Source organism: Desarmillaria tabescens (genome assembly GCF_030435595.1).
Source record: "Desarmillaria tabescens strain CCBAS 213 chromosome Unknown EV420scaffold_103, whole genome shotgun sequence".
Classification (NCBI taxonomy): Eukaryota; Fungi; Basidiomycota; class Agaricomycetes; order Agaricales; family Physalacriaceae; genus Desarmillaria; species Desarmillaria tabescens.
In genome coordinates, this window is record NW_026848402.1 from 1 (window position 1) to 21,989 (window position 21,989).

Here is a 21,989-nt window from a genome sequence, read left to right on the forward strand (position 1 = left end):
TTAGCTTGCCACTCCGCCAGCGCCTCGGCTTGGAATGTAGCGTTCCGCCAATAGACGTTCTCGATCGTGTTTGAATCATTAACAAGCCAGGCGACACCCCATCGAGGGTGGTCAGTGAGGTTCTTCCCAACATCGGGAAGGTGCACGGTAGGGGTAACACCTACTGCGGTGAGTTCGTCGGCGTCTCCAATACCAGAGTTGAGCAGAATGTGGGGTGTTCCAACTGATCCAGCTGAGAGAATGATTTCCTTGAGGGGCGAAATGGTGTGGATAGTCGCTGACATTAAGAAGATCATCAGCCCACCCATATCATCATAGGGTACCAGTGAGTGGTTCGTACCTCCAGCATCTTGTGTGAACTCCACAGTGTTGAAATGCGGCTCATCATTGAGAGTCGATTCATTCGCGACAAGAATCCGCGTTACGTACGTGTGAATAAGAATGTGCAAATTCTCCCTGTCGATATATCCAGGACCAAGGTATGAAGTTTCCGAACTGCTCCTTGTCCCATTCCCTACAGTTGTCTGTTCCCATCCTTCCAATCACTCATTAGTCCAAGTGACTAAAACCTAGCACGTGGACTCACCAATACCCAAATGATACCCGGAGTTGTAATCCAAATTGAACGAAAACTCACCCGACAGCTCTTGCGTAGCTTGAATGACGCGTCCATCGATCGCGCGCGGGTATCCAGGGAGCGAGACAGAATTGACGCCATCAAAACTGTGTACCGCTGGGTCAAACTCGCCTGTTGTGTTATGATGGTCTGCGGGGGCGACGAGTCGCTCGTTCTACAACCGGACACTCAGATATTTTTCAAAGCTTGTTTGAAGGTTAAGCGGTACGAACCTTTCGGATATAGGGCTGTAGCTCATCCCATCCCCACCCCTCATCCCCAGTTACGCGCGCATATCGGTCATAGTCCTCTGACGATCCACGGGTGTAGGCCATATAGTCTTTACGGCGGCAATGAAAAACGCGTAACTCTGTGATGAAACTGACTCACTGACGGCACTGCTCCCCCCCAACCCAAAGCCCCTAGGGTACGGAATAGCACGGCCATTGAACCCCGGTTGGGGGGTCGTGGTGAAGTTCCAGTCGAGAACCGTGTTGGGCGTCGCTTGTGGACATAAGAACGGGATTTGTGAAATTAGGACGTCAGCGGTTCTATAACGGCTTCAGAACTGTGTACGGAAAGAGGGGAGAATGACACACGATTGGCCTGCTTCGAGGACGAGCACAGATGTGTCCTCCTGCTCAGTCAATCGGTTCGCGAGAACGTTCCCCGCCGTACCACCTTTCTACAAATTAGTACGCACGAGACGGCATGGGTACTGCACATACCTCCTACAATGACATAGTCGAAGTCAAGCTTTGGGAGCTCTGCGACGCTCTCATATATCGCAGCCGAGCATAACACAGGAAGAAGCAGCACGAAAAGCTGGGGAGACAACATGGCGTGGGCAAAGAGCGAACAGCTCCAAGCCGTTTATAAGGGTTTTAAGAATGTTATGCGCCGAGAAAATGCCGTAATGAATCGGTACCAGCAAGAGCATTGTAGTTCTCTCTGAGGCACGTCATCTAGGCACGGATTCGAAATGAAACTCGGATTTTGTGTGGATAGTTTGTCGGAGAGACGATCGTGGCGAATGTCACATAAAAATAAAGCGCAACTATGGATTTAACAGACGAGCGTACTAGCGTTGATGGGGGAACTAGGATGCTATATTTCCGTATCGGAGAGCGATGGCGGTCCCTCGATGAGGCGAATGTGTGGTGGAATAGGCGCATGTCTTACTCTGCAAGAAGGAAGAAGGGGAGTTCGTCGGGTTTGTGGCGTTAGAACTAATCGCTAGCGCTCGTCCCGTCTTCTCAGATAAGTAACGCGGCTGTATTGATCATCGGAGTAGTCCATGAAGTCTTCAATGAATTCTTGTCACCGGAGATTGAGTGTCCATGGGATGCCTTCTCGTCCTGTGACGATGGTCTTGAAAAAGTGATCGTTAACAAACCATATAAATCTTTTCAGGGGAGTAAGCGTACCTGTTACAGATACAGCCCTCGCGCTCAGGTTCCTGGAATTGAATATCTTGCGTCACTGATGATTTCGTCAGCAGCGATAGCACAGGAAGAATGCAAGGCTTACGTGCTAGCATAAAGGTACAAGTAAAGCGGAAAACTTCTATCCCTGCCTCTTTTCGCCAGGAAGATGGATGTTGTTGCCCTTCACCTATGCATGCCAGGCTGGACAAAGTCTGGAGAAGAAATTAGATAGATCACACCAAGAACACAGCACTCACTGCACTGTATGAAAATATTGCGATAATCAAGGAACTGGATACGTTGCAAACTGATACAGAATTTACGCCAGATGCTGTTCACTGTTTCTGGAGGGGTTCAACCAGAGCGACTTGCGAATATGGTCATTCTGCGACACCGTAGCATCCCTCGGAGAGTAGTGTAAGTACCTACCTGATGTTTTGCTAGGAACATAGCGGGATCAGTATACTCCTGCATTTATGGCAAGTGTTGCATAGTGCTCGAAAACTACATACTCGCCGTGTCAGCTGTACCGCTAAATTGAAAAAAGAGTGGAAAAGACGCACGTAACGAAAACGGCCATCCTCAGTGCTCAATAGAGGTTAGAGGTTAGAAAACCGATAACATCGAAACAAAACCGTTTGATATATTTATCATCCGACACATCATAGCAACAGTTCTTTGTCCTTCAACGGCATTATCGACTTCGAGGCATAGAGAGGGTCAAAATCAAAAGATTAAAATGAAGAGGTGGTTGGTAGATAAGGATTACGGTCAAATTCGCCTCCGTTACCGTGATGTGACACCCTGAAAAGGGAGTGACGCAATGAGCTGTTTCGGCTGAAGCGCTGAGGCGCTATCCACGTAGATTCGATCCCCCACGCGTGCAAACCACTCATTGTTTAAAAATTTGACTTTGTAGGAATTATGATAATGCTGAATTTATGATGAATTTTTACCAATTTACAGAAAATTTAAATCATGCGCAACAGGACTTGTAGAAAGAAGTAAGAGTATTTATTCAACCTAACTAAGATATACTATCTGTGAGCAAAGGAGCATCACCAGACTCCCACTGGGCCAGCTATGACAATTGACAAAGGTCGGAGCGCCTAGAATGGCCGTATAAATATTGTTATCATAATGCGTGTCTTAGCGTCCGTCCACAACAAAGTCCAGAGAATGATACAGAAAGCAAACGAGAGCATAGAAAAAGAAAACTACAACAGCCAAACCAGATCCCAGTCATATAGTATGCGTGAAACGAATGACCCATAATATATTCAATCCTGATACCAGATACGAGCGTCCTTACGATTTCCAACAGCGCATGGCGTCTGATGAGGCCACTTATCCAAATCCCGAACAAGGTCAGCGTACGTCGTCTCTTCTTTCCAGTAGCCGGACTGGAGAGTACGCACAAGCGAGTCTGTGAAAAGTCCGATGTACCCTCCTTCCACCTTCTTCGCCTTTGCAAACTGATAATCTCCACAGGCGGTCAACGCGACAAAGCAATCCATATTTGGGCGCCAGTCCTTCGCTAAGATGGAGCGATAGCTAGGATAATGCTTCAGATTCTTCTCCCCAGCAAGAAGCATATCCTGAAGGGTCGCCCGTACCATTCGGGGAGTAGTGCGCGCTCCTGGCACAGGTAAATCTCGGGTAATTCCACCGGAGTGGCAACAGTCAAGAATGACTGTGATTCGACTTCCCTTGGCCTGGGAGATCAAGGTTAGGATGGTATTCAATTCTCGGTCGCTAATGTCGGGGATGGGAACACCGTTAGAGTCGACGGTGTCGCGATCGATAGGACACAAGGCCTCGATGAATCCAGTTTCCTCGACGGCGAGTTTCTCGTCATCTTCCTCGTTATAAAGACCCTCCGTGCATGGATAGCAAGACCCGTGTCCGGCGTAGTAGATAATGATGTTGTCGCCGTACTTGATCTGGGAATTGCCGATAATACTAAGAAGTGTGTGGATGATGCGCGTGCGGGAAGGGTTCATTGGATGATCAGAGGAGGTATGCTCCGTCGATCCGAGAAGGAGCTGGATGCGATCCCCAGGTACATCGAGGTTCTCAATCAAATACTTCTCCATTAATCTGGCGTCTGATACGCAACCAAGCAGCGGATAGGATGCATACTCGTCAATGCCAATGAGTACAGCCCAGAATTGAGAAGCGTCAACACGTCGTGGGGGCTAAAACATTACTGATCAGTACAACGGCTAATCACTGAAGGATAGATATTTACGCCTAAGGGGAGGGGAGACGCGTCAGGGTTGCCAACCCGAAGTTTCGACTGAATGCGACTACTACAGAGGCGGAGATAATAGAGCCTGTTGAGTTTTTTTAGCGCCGCCGACAAGCAATCACTGTTGTTCATCACGTCTTGCTTGGTCTTGAGGAGAATTTCGGCCGAGTCGGCATCCTCACTCATCCCTAGCTGCTGCGCTACTCGCATCTCGAGTTCCTCTAGTGATTGAATTTCTCCGGAAATTTGTTTCAACTGTGATAGCATGGCGCGTTGTCCATCAGCCTAGTCAAACGTCAGGATAATATGTTCAGAGAATAAGATAAAGTTCTTATATACCTTAGAAATACCCGGGGTTACTTCATATCCTAGATCGAGTTGCAGCATATGCTGACCGTATCGATTACACGGGATCCCGTAATGGTCGTACGAAGGTACTATGCGACCATATTGAACGAAATGGCGACAGCGGATTCCGGGCCTCACCTGCATCGATCTGTTCCCGTTGGCTTGAACATTGGGAAGAGGAGATATTTTGAGAATAATGGTCAGAATGCGTCACAAGAGCTATTCAAGCAGAACAATAAATTTCGGATGCAAATTCGAGTAGTGATAGATACTGACCTAGGAGTCCACCCTGATCCATTTCAACGAAGTCTCCACCTTGAAACTGCCTCAAGTAAGGATACGCCGGTGTTCTAGTGCCAAGAGTACCACAATAATGATCCTCTTTCGGAGTCGACATGTATAGATAATATGAAGAGTCGGTTCAGAAGATAAAAAGGCCGAATCGCGGTGGCAAGAAGAGAAAAAAACCCTTAGTTATATACAAAAATAGCACGTGTATCTATATGGCCCTTGTGAGCGACCAGAGGCGATGCGAGAGTGTAAATTCTTCTCAAGAACCAGACAATGAGGAGATATGTACGAGAAAACGAGGCCGGACGGAAGTGGGCTTAAGATCCACTTTCAAAGTAGATCTTGGATCACTATGTGTAAATAAACAAGTGGATTCAGTGACAGCATAGCGAGAGGTACACAAAAAGCATGTGATGCCACCTTGTCCTTAAGAATTGGCTGTTTCTTTGATGAAGATCAAAGTTCGTAGCAGATCATTGGATGGTCTAAGCAGAAGGCCCGGATATGAAATCAGCGCAAGGGTCCGCAAGAGCAATATTATCTGAAAATCATTGTAAAATTTACGTCAAATTCCCGTCACAGATTGGTGCCGCCTGGAAGACTACCTACTCATATGAAGCGGTTCCTATATATTATCACTCTGTCACGCTGCGATGTCAAATTGAGTCAAGGGCTTGGACCATCTACAGTCCATGACTGTACAACAACACTGCAGAATGAAGAGGATAGTCAGGCTCGGGATGGCGAAATCGCAAAAAAAACAAAGACTTGAAAACCGACTCCACCTACTACTACCCACTGCCCAGGCGCTTCCGCGCAGCTACCGTTTAATTGAGAGGTTACTAAGCATCTCAACGGGCTCTGAGGGGCTGTACTGCACGACGCCGACGAAGTTGAGGGCAGAGATGATAGATCCGGCAAGTCACGGTAGATCTGAATTCATATCCAACATTTTGTAACTCCGCCACGCGTGTCACGAGGCCCCCAGAAGCTCCCGCCAAACTTTGTCCGGCAAAAATCCCAAAATCGGTCCTCAAATATGCAACTTTTGGGACTCAAAGTATGCTAACTCGGACAGAGTCGCTTTCGGGCCTCCCGTACGGAACCGGCCGCCTGAATCGGGTATATCCGCGGACTTCGCCGTCTAGCACTGAAGACCGATTTTACCTGTTTTCGACATGACTACAGATTTTCGTTGGAATTTTCCGGGAAAATATTGCGCAGAGGAGTCAGAAATCCAAATCGGGGCTGATACTGGTCCAAATGTCAGGACGATGATGTCGCAGCCAGCCCAAAATATGCTAACATCCGGACAAAGTTCGACGACGTTTGGACTCGTTTGGACACAAAATATGCTAACTGCGGACAAAGTTTTTGTGATTTTTGGGCCTAAAATATGCTAAAATCCGGACAAAGTTTGGCGGGAGCTTCTGGGGGCCTGTGTCACGCGTGCACGCTGTGTTTCTATACTATCAGGCCTAACTTGAAGTGCAGGCTAGGAAATTCACTTACTCATTTCTCGATGCCTTCAAAAATCACGTTTGGCTTTCCGCCGTCGCATCGCAACATTAATTTCCACGGTCTTTTCACCAGGTCGCCGGCAACCAATCAAATATTTGCTCCAGCTTTTCGTGTTCTTGCAACACCGCCAGCCAGCACAAGCCTTAGTTTCATACCCAGTTCGCATGCCTCCGTTACATCCGTTCTATTTTACGAATGATAAGGTCTATAACTGTAAATGTCATCGGAGGCGATCTGTTGTTAACGTGGTCGACCCAATAGCCAAACCCTCTTCCAGTAAAATACATCATGTGAACCTCGTCGGTGATCGTTATGTTCTAAACTTGTTCTGGTCGCTACAACCAAGCTCTAGACTCGAACACGTCCTACTACAAATGGACGATACCCCGATCGACCGTTATCAAGTTGCGGGCAGACTGCCTCGAGTCTCAAGCTCTGCACCGATGTGTATTTGAACTGGGCTGCCATGACCTTGACTTGCATCGAGCTGCTACGTGTATCACGTAGTATACTACAGTGCACGTGGGTAACGCGAGCCGGTCTCTCTACCTGCACTCTGTATCCACAGTGACTCAAGTATCTGCGGCCTCTTATCTCATTTAGCGCTGTCTTTGATGAGGCTGTGGCATTGTACCTTGTGGGGACATGTTCGTATACTATCATGGTTTAGGTATACTGTATACTTAGCATGGAATGCTTCATTCCTTTCTCAGGGACATTGGCCACCATAACCCCCCCCCCCCCCCTTCTCCTTCCTTGAAAATGTAAGTGACATGGGGGAAGAGATATCATGTTACAGATTGAAACGCGTCGTGTGATAATACAATCTTCACGCATTCGTCATACTTACGTTTCACATTGCAAAGATATCTCCTTGGGTTCATTCGTCACTTCCTAATGTTAGTATTGGTCTCATTTTATTTCCTAATCGAGGGATCCCTCAAATTCGAGTTCGAGAAAAGGCTTGCACCATCTTCATCGAACACGAATTCGCCGGTCGATCGGGGATGTCTTGAATGAGCACTAAGAAATGGCCACGAGAGATTTTTCTTGGGCGACAGAGATAGCCGCCTGCGGTACGTAAAACCAGGATAAGCGAAAGGAATCAGGCTCTGCGGTCCTCTTATGCAAAGATAAATGCCAAGGAGAGGGAACGGGGCTTACATCCGAGACGAGACGTACGTCAAATACAATCGTAAGGCAGGAAGTTGCTTTTATTAGAAGACTCCACATATTGAAGATCTTGATACTGAGACGGCCGTTTGTGAGCTATGACACTGACCCTGTAGGCATGTCCATTAGTTACTACAATAAACAGTGTTCACCGCAGAGTCATGACGCACTTCTAACTCCCGGAACAAATGAAAGAGAAAAGGCAGTGGCGGGGTATGAGGCAACATCATAGATCTACTTTGCCCCTCTGGCTTCAGGAGAAGGCGAAGTGAAACGTTTCCTCTCCCCGCGTGAATGATGACGGACGAGACAGCAATTTCTGGAGCTGCAGTGTGAGTGACAAGGGGCAAACGACTGAAACTTTGACGTGGACAACATCTGAAGTTTCGATGCTTCTAATCTAATACAGGACCGTACCTCCGAACCTGCTATCGTTCAGGTTTCCTCCACGGCGTCGAGGGTTAAATCTTTAGTTTTGTTAATTTTTTTCTCGCTCCGCTCATCGAACTAGTCTCGTCGAGAGAGAGCCCGTACAAGTCGATGCAAACCAGATTTCATCCACAATTGAAGCTGTCAAGAGTGTTAAGAATGCCGTGACCCGTCGTAGCAAAGCTAGACGGGAACTCGAGATATATCGTCGAATCGTTTGCAGTCCCATGCCTCGGAAAGCTGACCATACTGTACTTATGCGGAAAGCATATCATACATTAGTTTTCGATGCCCAATAACAAGATATCCTCGGACCAGAACCTGCCTGTAGCACGCTATTCAATTCAGTATATCCCTAGCGGAACAGGTAGGAACGAACGAGGAGTCTGATACGTAGAGGTGATTAGGTTTCATGAACGTGAACATGAGGTCCAAAATTGTGTCATTCTCACCGTTGAAAAAGCACCATTACAGAAGACGCGGCGACTGAAGTGAAAAACGCGCGCGCCTAGGGCTGAGGCTCTGAGGCGGCAGATTCCGGCTTCTGCAATTCAATCGAAGTGGCCTGCGAAAAGAACAGAGCAATCCGCATGACAGCTCGTTCCACCTATGGTCCTTTACTCTGAAGAAAACAAAGATATGAGTGATACTGCAAGACTGAGACCGAATAGATTTTTTTGGTAGGGCTTGTTAGATTCTCACAGCAATTTTAGCCCGAGAAGCGAACTATTTTGAAGGAACATTACTCCAGCCAGAGGTTATAGGTCTGGCAATGGTGTTGGTGTGGTACCGGCACGAGGTCCGAATCAGGAACAGACACTGTGGAATAGTAGAGCTCCGTGGTTATGCACGCGATCTAGCTCCGTCCCTTCTTGCTATTGTGAGGCGTTGATCCATGGAATCCGCTGTAATCCCTTCATTTCCCTCGGCTCCCCACTCTGGAATGGCCTACAGCAAGAACGGGTGGCATGAATTATTTTGCTTACGCTGTGAGAATCAAAGACGACTGTCCAGTGCCAGTGATCGCCTCATGGTATGTGCTTATCACCCTTTGTGACCTTAGGTCTCATATCTGGCTTTTCAGCTCTGCCGCAGAGATATGTTGGGATTTTAGGTGCAGCGGTTGAAGGGAACGTGATGGTGGGGCTCGACGCACAGCCCATAAGGCCGAAATTATTGAAAAAACCCTGGGAGGGAGAGGGTTAACCTTTTTGATAAAACCCTCTTAGTCCCACGTGCAATGATGAAATTTTCAATGAACAGATGGGTGCAGGCCGTTTCCAAAAACGGATTGCGCTATAATTATAGCGAACAAAATTTTCTTCCCTGTTCTGTTCTGTAGGGGCGCTTGTTCCCACCTTCCGCTGCTGCCTTATCCACAAATGCCACCCTCCTTCCATTGCCTGGGGCTCCGAAAATATTATTTTAAGTACTGATACTGCTTCTATGCCTGCCTTTACCATATATTTAATTGAATGCGTTGCGTCGGCACGGTTTGCCAGATGCACATACCGCGGGAACTGTGTTGCCGATGACTCGGCTTGATCGGCTTAGCGCCGAAGTCAATTGCGAGTAGGTAATGACTGAGGGACAGGACTAGCAACTACACTATGGCTAATACTACTAGTACTTCCAGTGAGTAAATGCAGACATCAAATTAATTTCCCTTTTCAATGTCAACACACCCAGCGAAAACAGCTCGAAAATGACTTCGGCATTAAGCTGATTCAAGCCGAGTTATCGGCAACACCACGTGGGAACATACCATTCCCAGTTTGGTATATGGTTTGGAATTCGGGATAGCAGAATTTCTAGGATAGCAGACAATACATTGCATTTATTCAATACATAATATGATAATAGAAGTAATGGATGGTTGCTCTATCTGGTTTATATCACTCAATGCATGGATAGCTAAGGACAAGAAGTATCTCGGCGTTTTCCGAAGCACCCCAAACTCGGTCACAGTAAGCCAATAGGTCGAGATTGTACAGTCCCGAAACTTTCTCAATGCCTGTAAATATAACCCAGAGTCTATTAGCTGCTGTGATGCTATAATAATCTTCTCTGCACAGATTTTCTATCCTATGCTAATGTAGACATGAATTATGTTCTCAAAAGTATGCAAGAGGCATGTGTAAAAGGCACACCTCACAGTACATGCTCAAATCTAAGTACATTACCTAGAGAAGTACAGTCTATAGTTATTTAGAGTGCTATGTGTCAAGAAGCATACCTGCCCTGATGGAAATATACCTTGGTCAGACCAAATTGCACCAAATGAGATTGTGCATGTACTTATTCTTCATGAATTTGCATCAATGAGAAAAGCAATTACAAGGCACATACAGGCAGATCGCCATGGATCGGACACCTGTTTTGGATAATAGAATACATAAAATTACTTGTTCAACCAATATTACCCATGGAAAGGCCGTACATACTTGTGTACAAAGGGTGCATCCTTGAAATGTCCTAAAATACGTGATATTCACCATAAAAAGCAGATTAAGCAAAGTTGGGATAAATTATAACAATAAAAAGTACAAATATATATACTATAGCATTATTATAGTATATCCCGTTAATTTTCGGGGCTTAGGAGCAAAGGATTCGAGCAGAGGATGCATTCCGCTCGCTCGATTGCTCCGGTCCGGTAAACCGGATAGTGATCGAGTGGCTGTACCCCTTCTTTTTTCTTCTGACCTTTAGTCTGACCGTCACCATTGGTTTATCGCGTAGTCGCCTGCCTGCCCCCGCTATTTGTTTGAATTGAATAAAGGTATGTTTTATTACTTTCATTGCTAATATAAGTTTTATAGATACTTTTGATCCATCTGGTGGCTCCTAGATGGCCTGGATATCGTACGTCATGCCCCACTAGCCTGCGCGTAAGCCCTCCTGCAAGGCAGCATAATTTCCCTCCTACAAATGATGGAGAATTGCACTACCACCATCACCGTTTGACTACGACACCCACCAATTCCTGCTGCCGCCATTCAGCCACGTCCTGTTGCCGCCGCAACCCGACTAGCATCCCCCACATCAAAATCGGGGCCAATCGCCATTCATCATGGCCGACCAATGCCTGAACGATGCCGCATTCACTCGATAACTCACGATCCGCCTCCATCTGTCGACAGGAAGGCATATAGATGCAAAGCCAACCACCATGACGACCAGGACGACGACGGTGATGGTGTGAGGGGTGGGGAGGACTCGAGTATGAGGCACGACCATGCCAAAGAGCAGGATAGGGATGGAGTGGAAGCAGGGTATACTAGGGAGGGGTGGAAGGGCGGGAGGGTACGGGCGGGAGGGTGGGATCAAGGTTGGGCTGCTGACGGTGAACAACAGGGACGACACCTATGCTATTCGAGGCATCGTACGTAGGATCGAAGGCGTCGCGAACGCACCCAAACTCATGGCCATGCGACCGCGGATACCCTCGCCATCGCCTGCTCCATCCTATCGAACATCGGGCTCCCGTGCGCCGCCCAGCTCACCCACCGACCCTAATCTTGTATATCCCCCATTCTTTTGGCGGGGTAACATGAATCTGAGGTCCGTTTACTTCCTCGACACCATGGCCATTGTGTACCTATACCCTATCCCGACGCCCGCTTTTTCCCACCTGTGTCACCTCCCTACGGCAATGCAACGATCACCACACCATCGCCATCAATGCTTCTCTCTCCATGAGGCTTCGTGGGTGATATCGATGCCTACAGCCTGCCACGCCCGCCCGCACCACATTTTATTTGCATTTTGTACGCTTTATTATATATAATAAATATATTCATTTTCCTTAATAATAATACAAAATTCTGAGATGGGATGTACTCCCGCAAGGCAGAAGTCGGGAGGTCCGGATCCTTGCGGGAGAACTTCTGTCACGCAAGCATCCGAAGAAATTATCATTCGTAAGACCTGGGGGAGAGAGGCTTTTATTAAAAAACTGTCGCCTGTAATTACAGGTGTTTTTTCAAAAAACCGGCCCTATCCGTTGCGACGCAGGTATATTCCAGAGTACATGATGTGAGATGGTGGTGGTATGAAGCCAAAATTTTACGGTAACGATCGGTAAAGTAAATAATGGTCAAAATAATGTAAAATAAAAACAGTGACTGGTGGCTGTGAAACTCCATCCTTAACAAGATAGCGCATGTGGTTCGACATCGACATCCGCTAAGGTCCACTTCAGCGATCCCGTGAATTGGCTCGAAAGTACCGTGAAACAGCAACGACCATCTAAGAGGAATTCCCTGCCTTTATCATATCCGCCGCCCGCTCCGCAAACGCGTACACCGCCGCTTGCGTATGCCCTGCAGGTATAAATGGCTACGTATCAAAAATTAGCAACTTGAAACTATCACAAAAGAAACAGAAAAGACCCACCAGAACAGACGCATCCACAATCCTCACCCCCATCGCCAGCTTGAGCTTCAGATCCGGGTCGACAACTCCCCATGACGCATTGCGCGGCGACATACTTGCGGTACTAACTGGATGGTTTGTCGTAATAGCTGTGTTGCGAATGGTCCCTTCCAGGTCCGTGATATTCGTCGACAGCCCGAGGACATAATCTCCCCATACAGGTGCTGTCACGAACTTCAAGCCTTTCTGGACGGCATACTGCATGGCCGTCATATCCTGGGGATGTGACAAGAAGTTGGGGTTGATAAGCGGAGGTGCGAGGTGGTTGGTGCTGTTGATCGTGACGCTTCCGCCTTCACGAACGGAAGTCAGGAAAAGGGCGGAGGAAAGGAAAACATCACGTACGAGAAAGAGGACAAACCACAACAACCGACATTGTCATATAGTCCCCAGTCGCCGGGATGGTTCCGCTAGCCATACCGCCCTGCATCCATCCATTCAGCAAAATCAGCCACGTTTCACGCATCCCAGACTCACCGTGAAGATCAACTCAATACTCCCCGTCCTCCCACCCGCACATGGTTCTGTCTCCAACACGCCCTCCTCCACACGGAAGAATCCGAGGTGGTTCGAAAACGTATTGGCTACGAATCCTGTTCGATTCGTTTGCCATTCTTCTAGAGCCTCAGCTTGGAACGATTCGTTCCTCCAGTACACGTTCTCTAGCGTGTTCGTGTCATTGACCGTCCAAGCAAGGCTCACTAGGGGGTGATCCGTCAGGTTCTTTCCAACGTCAGGAAGGTGCACCGTAGAGGAGACGCCCAGCGCAGAGAGCTCGTCGGCGTCACCGACACCCGAGTTGAGCAGGATATGAGGTGTACCGATTGATCCAGCTGAGAGGATGATCTCTTTGAGGTTGGGGTTAGAAACAATCTGGAGCGTCTCTGGAATCCTCGTTAGTAACACAATTCATTGTTCAAAGGCGTAGTGAGCCTGACCTCCGCCATCCTGCGTGAACTCGACAGCATTAAAGCGCGGATAACTGCCCGAATCTGAGGCGTTCAAGACGAGTATCCGAGTCACGTACGCATGCACGAGCACATGCAGGTTCTCCCTGTCGATATACCCGGGACCAAGATACGCCGTTTCCGAAGTACTCCTCGTCCCGTTTCCAATGCTCTTCTGATGCCAGCCTTCCGTGATCACGACGTCAGTGCAGGTCACACTCTCTGACTTCAACTGCACTCACCAATACCCAGATGATACCCAGAATTGATATCCGAGTTATACGGAAAATCAACCGGGAGCTCCTCAGTAGTTTGCATGACCCGTTCATCGATGGGACGCGAGTACCCGGGGAGTGACACGGAATTCATTCCGTGGAAGTTATGAATTGAAGGAATGAACTCGCCAGTGGTATTGTGATGGTCCGCAGGGGCGACGAATCGTTCAGTCTATAACAAAAAAATCAGTAAACCCCGAGATAAGTCCTATCGTGGACTCGACCTTTAAAATGTACGGCCGCATCAGATTCCATCCCCACCCCTGGTCCCCTGTGACACTCGCATATCGATCGTAGTCCTGCGCCGAACCACGCGTGTATGTCATATAATCTAAGGGCATGTGTGAGCACCCACCGATAAGAAAACAAATGTGGATTAAACTCACTAACGGCGCTACTCCCGCCCAATCCAAACCCCCTCCCATAAGCAATAGACCGCCCATTATAGCCAGACTGGGGGGTGGTGGTAAAGTTCCAGTCTACCGATGTTTGGGGCGTAGCCGACGTGCAAAACCACGGTACTTGCGATAACAGGACGTCGGTGGTTCTACAAGCTTTTATGAGCTTCAAAAATGAGGGAGGGAAGAGAGTTGCATACGATTGCCCCGCTTCGAGAACAAGCACCGACGTATTTTTTTGTTCCGTCAGACGGTTGGCGAGGACGTTCCCTGCTGTTCCACCTACGAGTAAGATCGTGAGCAACGCGTGACAAACCCTCGACTGTAGGTACATACCTCCCACAATGATATAGTCAAAGTCTTGTGTCGGGATGTCTGTAAGTCTTTCGTATATCGCTGCTGAGCATACAGGCGCTAGGAAGAGAAGGTGGAAAAACATGACACATGGGGAGAAACACCAGTTGCATGCATGCTTTTAAGAATAAAGTATCTGAATTGGCGCAGTAAAGGATGCCGTAAGAGGCGGTCTTGAAGAGAGCATGCGCCGTGTTTGGATGCTAAGTTTGGAGTCGTGGCTAAGGTTTGGGATACCTTGGCATAGGCGGATCTCGTGTGGATACTTGTCGGAGTGGAAGGGAGCACCGACATGAAACAGCGAGGCAGTGAGGGAGGAAGGAGGCGCTCCAAAGGGGATCCATCTTTATATGGACTGAGCGCTCCCATTTCCCCAATAGAGGACGCGGCATCAGTGGACCTATAAATTTTAGTATAAAGGTCGTCTTCATCCATACGAAGGCTGCTCAGTACAGGAAGACAAGTGATATAGGTTATGGTCGTATGCAAATATGAGAACGGAATGGCGGGTCGCTATATGAACATCGACAATTCCCGAAGCCCGGAAACCCGACACAGCACCGAAAAAAAAACTAGAAATAGAACCACCCGACATGATCGAAGCGGCGCGCAGCTTTAGCAGAACCCGAGTGATAACCTGAGACGCTTATCCCATTTACAAGCACAATCGACAGCAGGAGGTCGTGGAGCCGAGGAGAATGGCACTGCAAGCGGCGACTGTTGGTGGAAACCCAGGGGAGAAAAGAGTCGCCTTCAATGAAAGTCAACGTTGAGCAGAGGAACTAATGAAAAGGCAAAGATGAGCCAGACGCCTGAATTATCCCAGAATCTGCGCGTCCGATTCCTGTGTGATACTTATAACGCTTATGGTTTAGTGCCATCTTTCATAGATGGCATCACTTGAGATTTTTCCGTCTTCCTCGTTGCCTACAGCCACCGTCAGATAGCTCCAAACGACAAACCACGCGACACACTCGCCCAGGATACTTGCTTCCTTGTTTCAGGACGCCTCTGTACAAATTCCGATATGTCCGATTCGCAGCTTGCCATTATCACGTATCCTACGGCATATACTATGAGCTCGAGATACTAAGTTTGCCAAAAACAAGAGGGCTTACCAGCGGCCTAGCCTCACTTCTCGGGTGAGATTCGGACCATTCGATGAGGTCATGATGGAGGCAGATCCAGCACCACGAGACTGGTAATTTTTGATGCGACATACAATCGGGAGGACCTTGAACGTAAATCAAAATCTTAACTTAAAAAGTATGGAATTTTTTGTTACTCTATGATACGTTTTAGGTAAAAAAGGTGACGATAGCGGTATCAGCTGAAGCACGAGTTCGTCTTTGGTTCAAGTTAAACCCTCTCTTCCCAATGTTAAAGTTCTTCGCCGGAAAAGAGTCAGTCACCCAGAGAGCTGTGAACCCCCCTCCCGAGAATGATACAGGCGTGTGCAACTGAGGAGCTTGAGGGTTAAGTAGAAAAGATAGGAGAAGAGGTTCGATATGCGGTCTTTAGATACAGCAATAGAAAAACAAAGTGTTTCGGATATGGTGTAACGGCTAACATTGCCGCCTCTCATTGTTCTGCGCGGCAGCTCGGGGTTCGATTCCCCGTATCCGAAGTTGTTTATCTCATCTAGCCTTTTTATGCTTGGAATTTTTCCGGTTCAGCGTTCACTTGTCGCCTGTGCCCAGGGCCAAGGTTAATTTTTTTTAGATTCTGATTTCTCATTTTCTAATAAACTGTGCAGTGTGCAGTGCGCACAAAACCTGCGAGGTTTAAGCTACGCTCTTTGTACCGACTCAGCAAACTTGACTTCATGTCTCTGCAGCATAGCTATGTATGCTTTCGCCCACAGCGAAGACACATCATGTTGTGGTTCATCAGTAAACGCTTGGGCCTTGAAGCTTGAAGCTTGAAGATCGGCTTCCGTATTCACTCTATCATCGCACACCAGAGAGCTCTTGACAGAGAAACACACGATGTGACGATTGAGAGGGCAGCGATGCCACGAAGAAGATACCAGTACAGTCGGATAGCGAGAATGACAAACGATAGAAGAATAGCATACTAGCCAGTATATTTAAGAAGACTGAGTACCGAGTATGAAGATCCTTGTCTTTGTCGATGCGGTATAAATTTCCCTGTAGCAGCGCGTTCATTTTGGAGACTGTAGGATTTCGCTGCAAAAAATCACCGGAGAGTTTAGGGCGAGAGAAAAAGGCTGGAAGTGGTTACAATTCTGATCAAGCAGCGGCATCGGAGGTCGGCCCAGTTGCCCGCCTCTCTCACCCAGCAACTGTCATCATCGCTCTGTTTTCCTGAAGCTATCACCTGTTCAACGTTACGTTCAACGCCAACATTGAACGTGTCGTTGGTCCTGTAAAACTTTACACCATGATTGCATGACCTCAGCTAACCTTCGGCCAGTATATAGATGTCGCTCAATTCGGATTTCAAGCTCCCACAAGAGCTCGTCGACGCTATCATCGACACTGTGAAGAATACATCCGCTTCACTTGTAGAAGCAACCAAAAATCTTTCATCTTGTTCTTTGGTTTCACGGGCATTCCTCCCCCGGACTCGATTGCACATGTTTAGAGACATTGTAATGACCAACCCCGAGAAAATAAAGCACTACCATGATATATGCCTCGCATCTCCCATTATCCCAGCTGCAGCCCGGTCTGTCTCCTTCATGACTCTCAACATACCTGCGATCCAAAGCCCACTAATTCCATCCATCCTGTGGCTCACCACCAGCATTGACACCATCCAGTTCGTTAACGTTCATTGGGACAAGCTGCCCCAGGAGGTACTTGACATCGTTAGCTCTTATGCTCTCACCAAAATATTACTCAATAACGTCGTCATCCCATCGGCCCTTCCCTTCTTCTCCTTTTTTCGCCGCTGCACCACTCGCGTGCCAGTGGATCTCCATATCTCTGGCATGCTCCGCCTCGAAAGCGCCGCAGAAGAACAGGCAGCGGACGGAGCATCTCCCGACAAACCTATTGCCGTTCGATCTCTGATCATTCGATGCCCAGATCCTGCACGAAAAGCCCTTCGTGCTATCCTTCTATTCCCGTCTTCTCCATTCAATTTGCGCATTCTGACGAACACCGTATTCACCATGATTGGATACGACATCGGGACAGACCGTAATGCTGTTCTTCTACGCGACATAATTTCATCGTCGAACATGAGTCGGAGCATGAGGAGTCGTTTCATCATGCAAGAACCTCCATCGTTCATGCTCCATGACCCCTCCACCATCCAGAGACTTTCATTTGCCATTACCGGTTCTCCTCTTCAAGTTCTCGCTTTCCGGCCGAGTTCGATCCTACGATGGTGGATTGACGGTCTCCTGCGCTCCAAGTGCTATTGCTTGGAACAACTGAACGTTCTGACTTCGTTGTTGCTGGATGTGTGGATTGTCGATGATGAAGCGTTGGATGCATGGGCTCACCTCGACGAAGAGCTTTCCTCGCCAAGTTACGAGGTGAAGGTCATGTGTATTGGTATAGGACACCAGGGACTGCTTGATGATCCCGTTCGTTATGCGGAGGTGGTCAATACTTTGACCAAGTGCATGCCTGGACTAGTGAAAAAGGATGCTCTAAAACTAATATGTGATCCGGAACCGTCACCGCGGAAGCCAGAGGCAGGTGCGGCTTAATATTACATCGAGTACTAGCTACAGACGAAGGAAAAATTGTAGCCCCAGACGTCTTCATCAATTGAAAATATGAGAGAAGAGAAATTTGGCGACCAACAGTGTCTGCTACCTATCTTAAGCCCTGACGACGACGAAACAAGGAAACAGTAGTACATCTGAAGGATGGAAAAATGAAGAGTAAGGTACACTTGTCACCGTCCTCGTGAACTTAGCCGACAGATGAGGACCTACTGGTCAACACAAAAAATTGATTCAAGCACTCATGCTATCCTCACCCTGCCATGATTCTACGTAGAATGTGAGCATAATAAAGGGTGAACCGTTGAGAGACTCACTATGTCGGGACATCCGCCAGTACGTGATGTATTGCGAGAACATGAGACTAGAGCAGCAGCAAAATACCCGCCGTAGTTGTTATGGATCTCGTGTCTTTTCCGGTCTGCACATGAGTCAACACATGCCTACTCTCGGCCTTCTCGGCCTTGACCTCGGCTTACTGGTATTTTCTATCATTTTCTCTTACTTTCTCTTACTTTCTCCTTCCTTCTTGCGAATACTAGAATAATAATGACTCAATTCCTTACTAGTGGTATATAAGTATTGTACTTGCCATTGTATTAGGATCTTAACCTAATTTTACTCATCTTCGAAGTCCACTTAACTGTGTGAACTAAGCATCTCTGATCGGTTACGCCAAGCGCTTGCCAATCAATTGCTTCCCGACTACGCCTAGCGCTTTTCGGAAACCCTGTCAGTTACGCCTAGCGCTTGCTGACGCCCTCGTTAATTACGCCTAGCGCTTGTTAACACCCTTACGGATCCCTCTTGGTGGTTGGAACTCGGCTTTCGGACATCCTCGCTCTCAACTTGGGTTTTACTCGAGTACTCATTACTTCGTGTATTAGCTCGAAATACCCTGATTCTTAACAGTAGTACAGACTTTGAATTCAAACACATGACTGGAGCAAATTCGTGGCTGTATGCGGATACCAGATGTAGACTGGGTAAAGCCGTAAGCAATCCGAGAGGAGACTCTGCATGTAACAATGATGTAACACTACACCTAGACAAGTCGGAATGATAAAAGAACGACGCGGCACACTTACCTGCTTCGAAGAATATCCGACGACGATCTTGAGTGACACGAACCCCGCTTGTCTTGGACTATAAAATTGTGATCTTGTGGATATTTACTCAGAGAATGTCGACGTGATACCGGAATACATCGCTCTGGGTAAGTAGATGGACGTTAGCTTCCGCCTTGTGATGCTAGCGTGCTTTTTCTGCATTGAGTCTTGATATGGTATTGATTATGAGATCCACATGAATGAACAACTGCCAGAGCAGTCCAACTCAATCGAATAGACTCACTAGAATCTTTCTTTGATGAGATACAGCTTTGCTGCAGTGGAGGGGCAAGACCAAGACGCGTTACTTGCGCGTATTTCAAGTTGACCTCCATGGGGATCCTGGCCCGCGGCATTTTATCCTCTCCAATTACCCAGACACTTTTCATTTTCCCACTTCAAGTGGATGTGACATTACTTACTTTCCTCGTTTCATCATCGTCAGAACCTGAGTAAAGTAACAGAAATGGTTACTTCCTTCGCATTTGAAGACGCCTATATTACTCTACTGTAGGTACACTTTTTCTTTCCGTAATCAGTACTCAGTTCCCCAGTTCTGTACTTCAAACGGTGCCTGCCCATGGAGTCCCAGCTCGCCACATACCAGTTTCAGGACTCCCTTTTTCGCTAGTCTGGGCAGACACTTGGTTAAAATATCGGCAGCATTCGCACGGTGTGCGGGGTTAAAAAACAGTACTCGATGTTCTATACCAATATGCACGGCCTTCACCTTTGAGTAATTCGACGAGGAAAGCTCGTCGTCGAGATGAGCCCACGCATCTAGCGCTTCATCATCCATGACCCACATACCCATCAACATTGTAGTGAAAATGGTCAGTTGTTCCAAGCCATAGCATTCGGACCGCAGGAGACTATCGATCCACCATCGTAAAACTGCACTCGACCGAAAGGGGATCATTTCAAGGGGAGAGGTGGCGATGGTGAATGAAACTTGGCGGGTGGCAGGAGCAAAACGGAGAATGAAAGACGGGGGTGCTATATCGAAGCTGCTCCTCACGGTCCTCAGCTCCTGAGAGCTCGATGATGAAATCAAGTCGCGTAGAAGAATGGCATCCCTTTCTGATCCGATGCCATCTTTCCCTGTTAGGGTGAATACCATGACAACGTTCGCGAGAATGCGCAGATGGAATGGGGATGACGGTGATAGAAGGATAGCACGAATCGCTCTTCGTGCAGTATCTGGGCACCATAGGGTCAAAGACCGAATTGCTACAGGTTTGTCGTTAGATGCTACATTTACTGCCTGTTCTTCTGCGGTATTTCCGACGCGGAGCATGCCAGAGATATGGAGATCAACAGGCACACGAGTGGTGCAGCGGCGAAAGAAAGAGAAGAAGGAAGGGATCGAAGGGATAACGACGTTGCTGAGTAATATTTTGGTGAGAGGATAGGAGCAAAGTACGTCGAGCACCTCCTGTGGTAGGTTATCCCACGAAATATCATGAAACTGAATGGTGTTGATATTGGCAGTGAGTCGCAGGACAGATGCCAATGGACAAATTTCGGCTGCAGATACGTTGCCAATTTGGAGGGAGACAGACCGGGCTGCAGCTGGGATAATGGGAGACGCAAGACACATCTCATGATAAAGCTTTATCTTCTCGGCATTGACCAATGCAATGTCTCTAAAGGCCCCGGGAAGCTCCCGCCAAGGTTTGTCCGGATTTTAGCATATTTTAGGCCCCAAAAAAGCGAAATCTTTGTCCGTAGATAGCATATTTCAGACCGAAAATCTGAAACCCTTGTCCGTAGTTAGCATATTTTAGGGCCTCTAGGGCCTGGAGGAATGGTACCTGGCGGAATCCCTATATTGGAGAAGCACGTAGCGAAGACTTATTGGGATCTGAAAGAAGGATGGAAGCGACACTGAAATTTCATCCAGAAAATACAAGGCGAAGGACGCCGAAATTTGGCCTAATTTGGCCCGCGGCGCTGTCCGGCACAGACGGACCGGCAGAAACCTTGTCCGAGTTAGCATATTTTAGGCGCCAATCTTTGCATATTTGAGGCCAAAAATCAGGGTTTTTGCCGGACAAACCTTGGCGGGAGCTTCCCAGGGCCTGTCTCTAAACATATGCCATCGAGTCCGAGGAAGGAATGTCCGTGAAACCAAAGAGCAGAATGAAAGATTTTTGGTTGCTTCTGCATGTGAAGTGGATGTATCTTTCACAATGTCGATGATACCGTCGACGATTTCTTGGTGGAACTTCAAATCCAAACCAGGTGCCATCTACACAGGCGGCTGAAGGTTAGCTAGGGACATGAGTTCATAGTGTAGGATCTTACAGAGTCAACGTTAACATCCACTGTTGAAGAGTTGATAGTTTCAGACAGGCTCTGCAGGGCAATGATGTTCGAGTTCGAGTTCGAGTTGCTGGGTGGGAGACGTGGCACCGGGCCGCCTTCTGCCGCTGACTTGCAGAACAGGACTGCTTGCTTGCGTATACTGGCGACCGCCTCTCTCTCTCTCTGTGACCACACTTTCCTGCTTGCAACGGCAAGTGTCCAGAGAGACGGTTACGAGTCCATTGCTTGCGAATGACCGGCAGACAAAACAGGATCCTCCTCAACTTGGGGCACAAATCTTGCTCGCCTTGGTACAGCAAAACGTAGTTCTGTAGACACTGAGCATGGTTCGACGCGATCCTGGTACGACGCAGTGGAGGTGAGAGACAAGGATAATGCCGGT

General features: G+C 47.9%; 6 protein-coding genes and 1 non-coding gene across 7 annotated transcripts; 3 read left to right on the forward strand and 4 right to left on the reverse strand.

Annotated features, from left to right (window-relative positions):
- Positions 1 to 56: 56 nt before the first annotated feature.
- On the reverse strand, positions 57 to 1,456 carry EV420DRAFT_1486862 (aryl alcohol oxidase; the record flags this gene model as incomplete). The annotated part of the gene is made up of 7 exons (XM_060470455.1): positions 57 to 277; positions 341 to 535; positions 587 to 791; positions 850 to 956; positions 1,007 to 1,167; positions 1,216 to 1,297; positions 1,345 to 1,456. Coding segments are annotated over 7 exons (1,083 nt in total), but the record flags the coding sequence as incomplete, so codon positions are not given.
- Positions 1,457 to 2,975: 1,519 nt separating this feature from the next.
- Positions 2,976 to 5,140, reverse strand: EV420DRAFT_154423 (uncharacterized protein). The gene is made up of 4 exons (XM_060473227.1): positions 4,919 to 5,140; positions 4,634 to 4,861; positions 4,295 to 4,579; positions 2,976 to 4,241 (listed from the first exon to the last, which is right to left on the reverse strand). The coding sequence occupies exons 2-4, from the start codon at positions 4,784 to 4,786 to the stop codon at positions 3,324 to 3,326; spliced, it is 1,356 nt and encodes a 451-aa protein (XP_060322724.1). The 5' UTR covers positions 4,787 to 4,861; positions 4,919 to 5,140; the 3' UTR covers positions 2,976 to 3,323.
- A 6,000-nt stretch (positions 5,141 to 11,140) lies between these two features.
- On the forward strand, positions 11,141 to 12,076 carry EV420DRAFT_1666781 (uncharacterized protein). The gene has a single exon (XM_060478989.1). It carries the CDS (start codon positions 11,295 to 11,297, stop codon positions 11,844 to 11,846), a length of 552 nt encoding a protein of 183 aa, XP_060322725.1. The 5' UTR covers positions 11,141 to 11,294; the 3' UTR covers positions 11,847 to 12,076.
- EV420DRAFT_1586869 (aryl-alcohol oxidase) lies at positions 11,917 to 15,023 on the reverse strand. The gene is made up of 10 exons (XM_060474822.1): positions 14,450 to 15,023; positions 14,314 to 14,395; positions 14,102 to 14,262; positions 13,940 to 14,046; positions 13,683 to 13,887; positions 13,432 to 13,626; positions 12,971 to 13,377; positions 12,839 to 12,917; positions 12,455 to 12,786; positions 11,917 to 12,397 (listed from the first exon to the last, which is right to left on the reverse strand). The coding sequence occupies exons 1-10, from the start codon at positions 14,550 to 14,552 to the stop codon at positions 12,308 to 12,310; spliced, it is 1,761 nt and encodes a 586-aa protein (XP_060322726.1). The 5' UTR covers positions 14,553 to 15,023; the 3' UTR covers positions 11,917 to 12,307.
- Positions 15,024 to 16,014: 991 nt separating this feature from the next.
- EV420DRAFT_t287 lies at positions 16,015 to 16,094 on the forward strand. Its single transcript has one exon. It is a non-coding gene; the product is annotated as a tRNA-Glu (tRNA).
- Positions 16,095 to 17,033: 939 nt separating this feature from the next.
- Positions 17,034 to 18,239, forward strand: EV420DRAFT_1586876 (uncharacterized protein). Its single transcript, XM_060474823.1, has one exon. It carries the CDS (start codon positions 17,067 to 17,069, stop codon positions 18,150 to 18,152), a length of 1,086 nt encoding a protein of 361 aa, XP_060322727.1. The 5' UTR covers positions 17,034 to 17,066; the 3' UTR covers positions 18,153 to 18,239.
- Positions 18,240 to 19,683: 1,444 nt separating this feature from the next.
- On the reverse strand, positions 19,684 to 21,885 carry EV420DRAFT_1586878 (uncharacterized protein; the record flags this gene model as incomplete). Its single annotated transcript, XM_060474824.1, has 3 exons — positions 21,587 to 21,885; positions 21,372 to 21,530; positions 19,684 to 20,930 (listed from the first exon to the last, which is right to left on the reverse strand). Coding segments are annotated over exons 2-3 (1,268 nt in total), but the record flags the coding sequence as incomplete, so codon positions are not given.
- Positions 21,886 to 21,989: the final 104 nt, after the last annotated feature.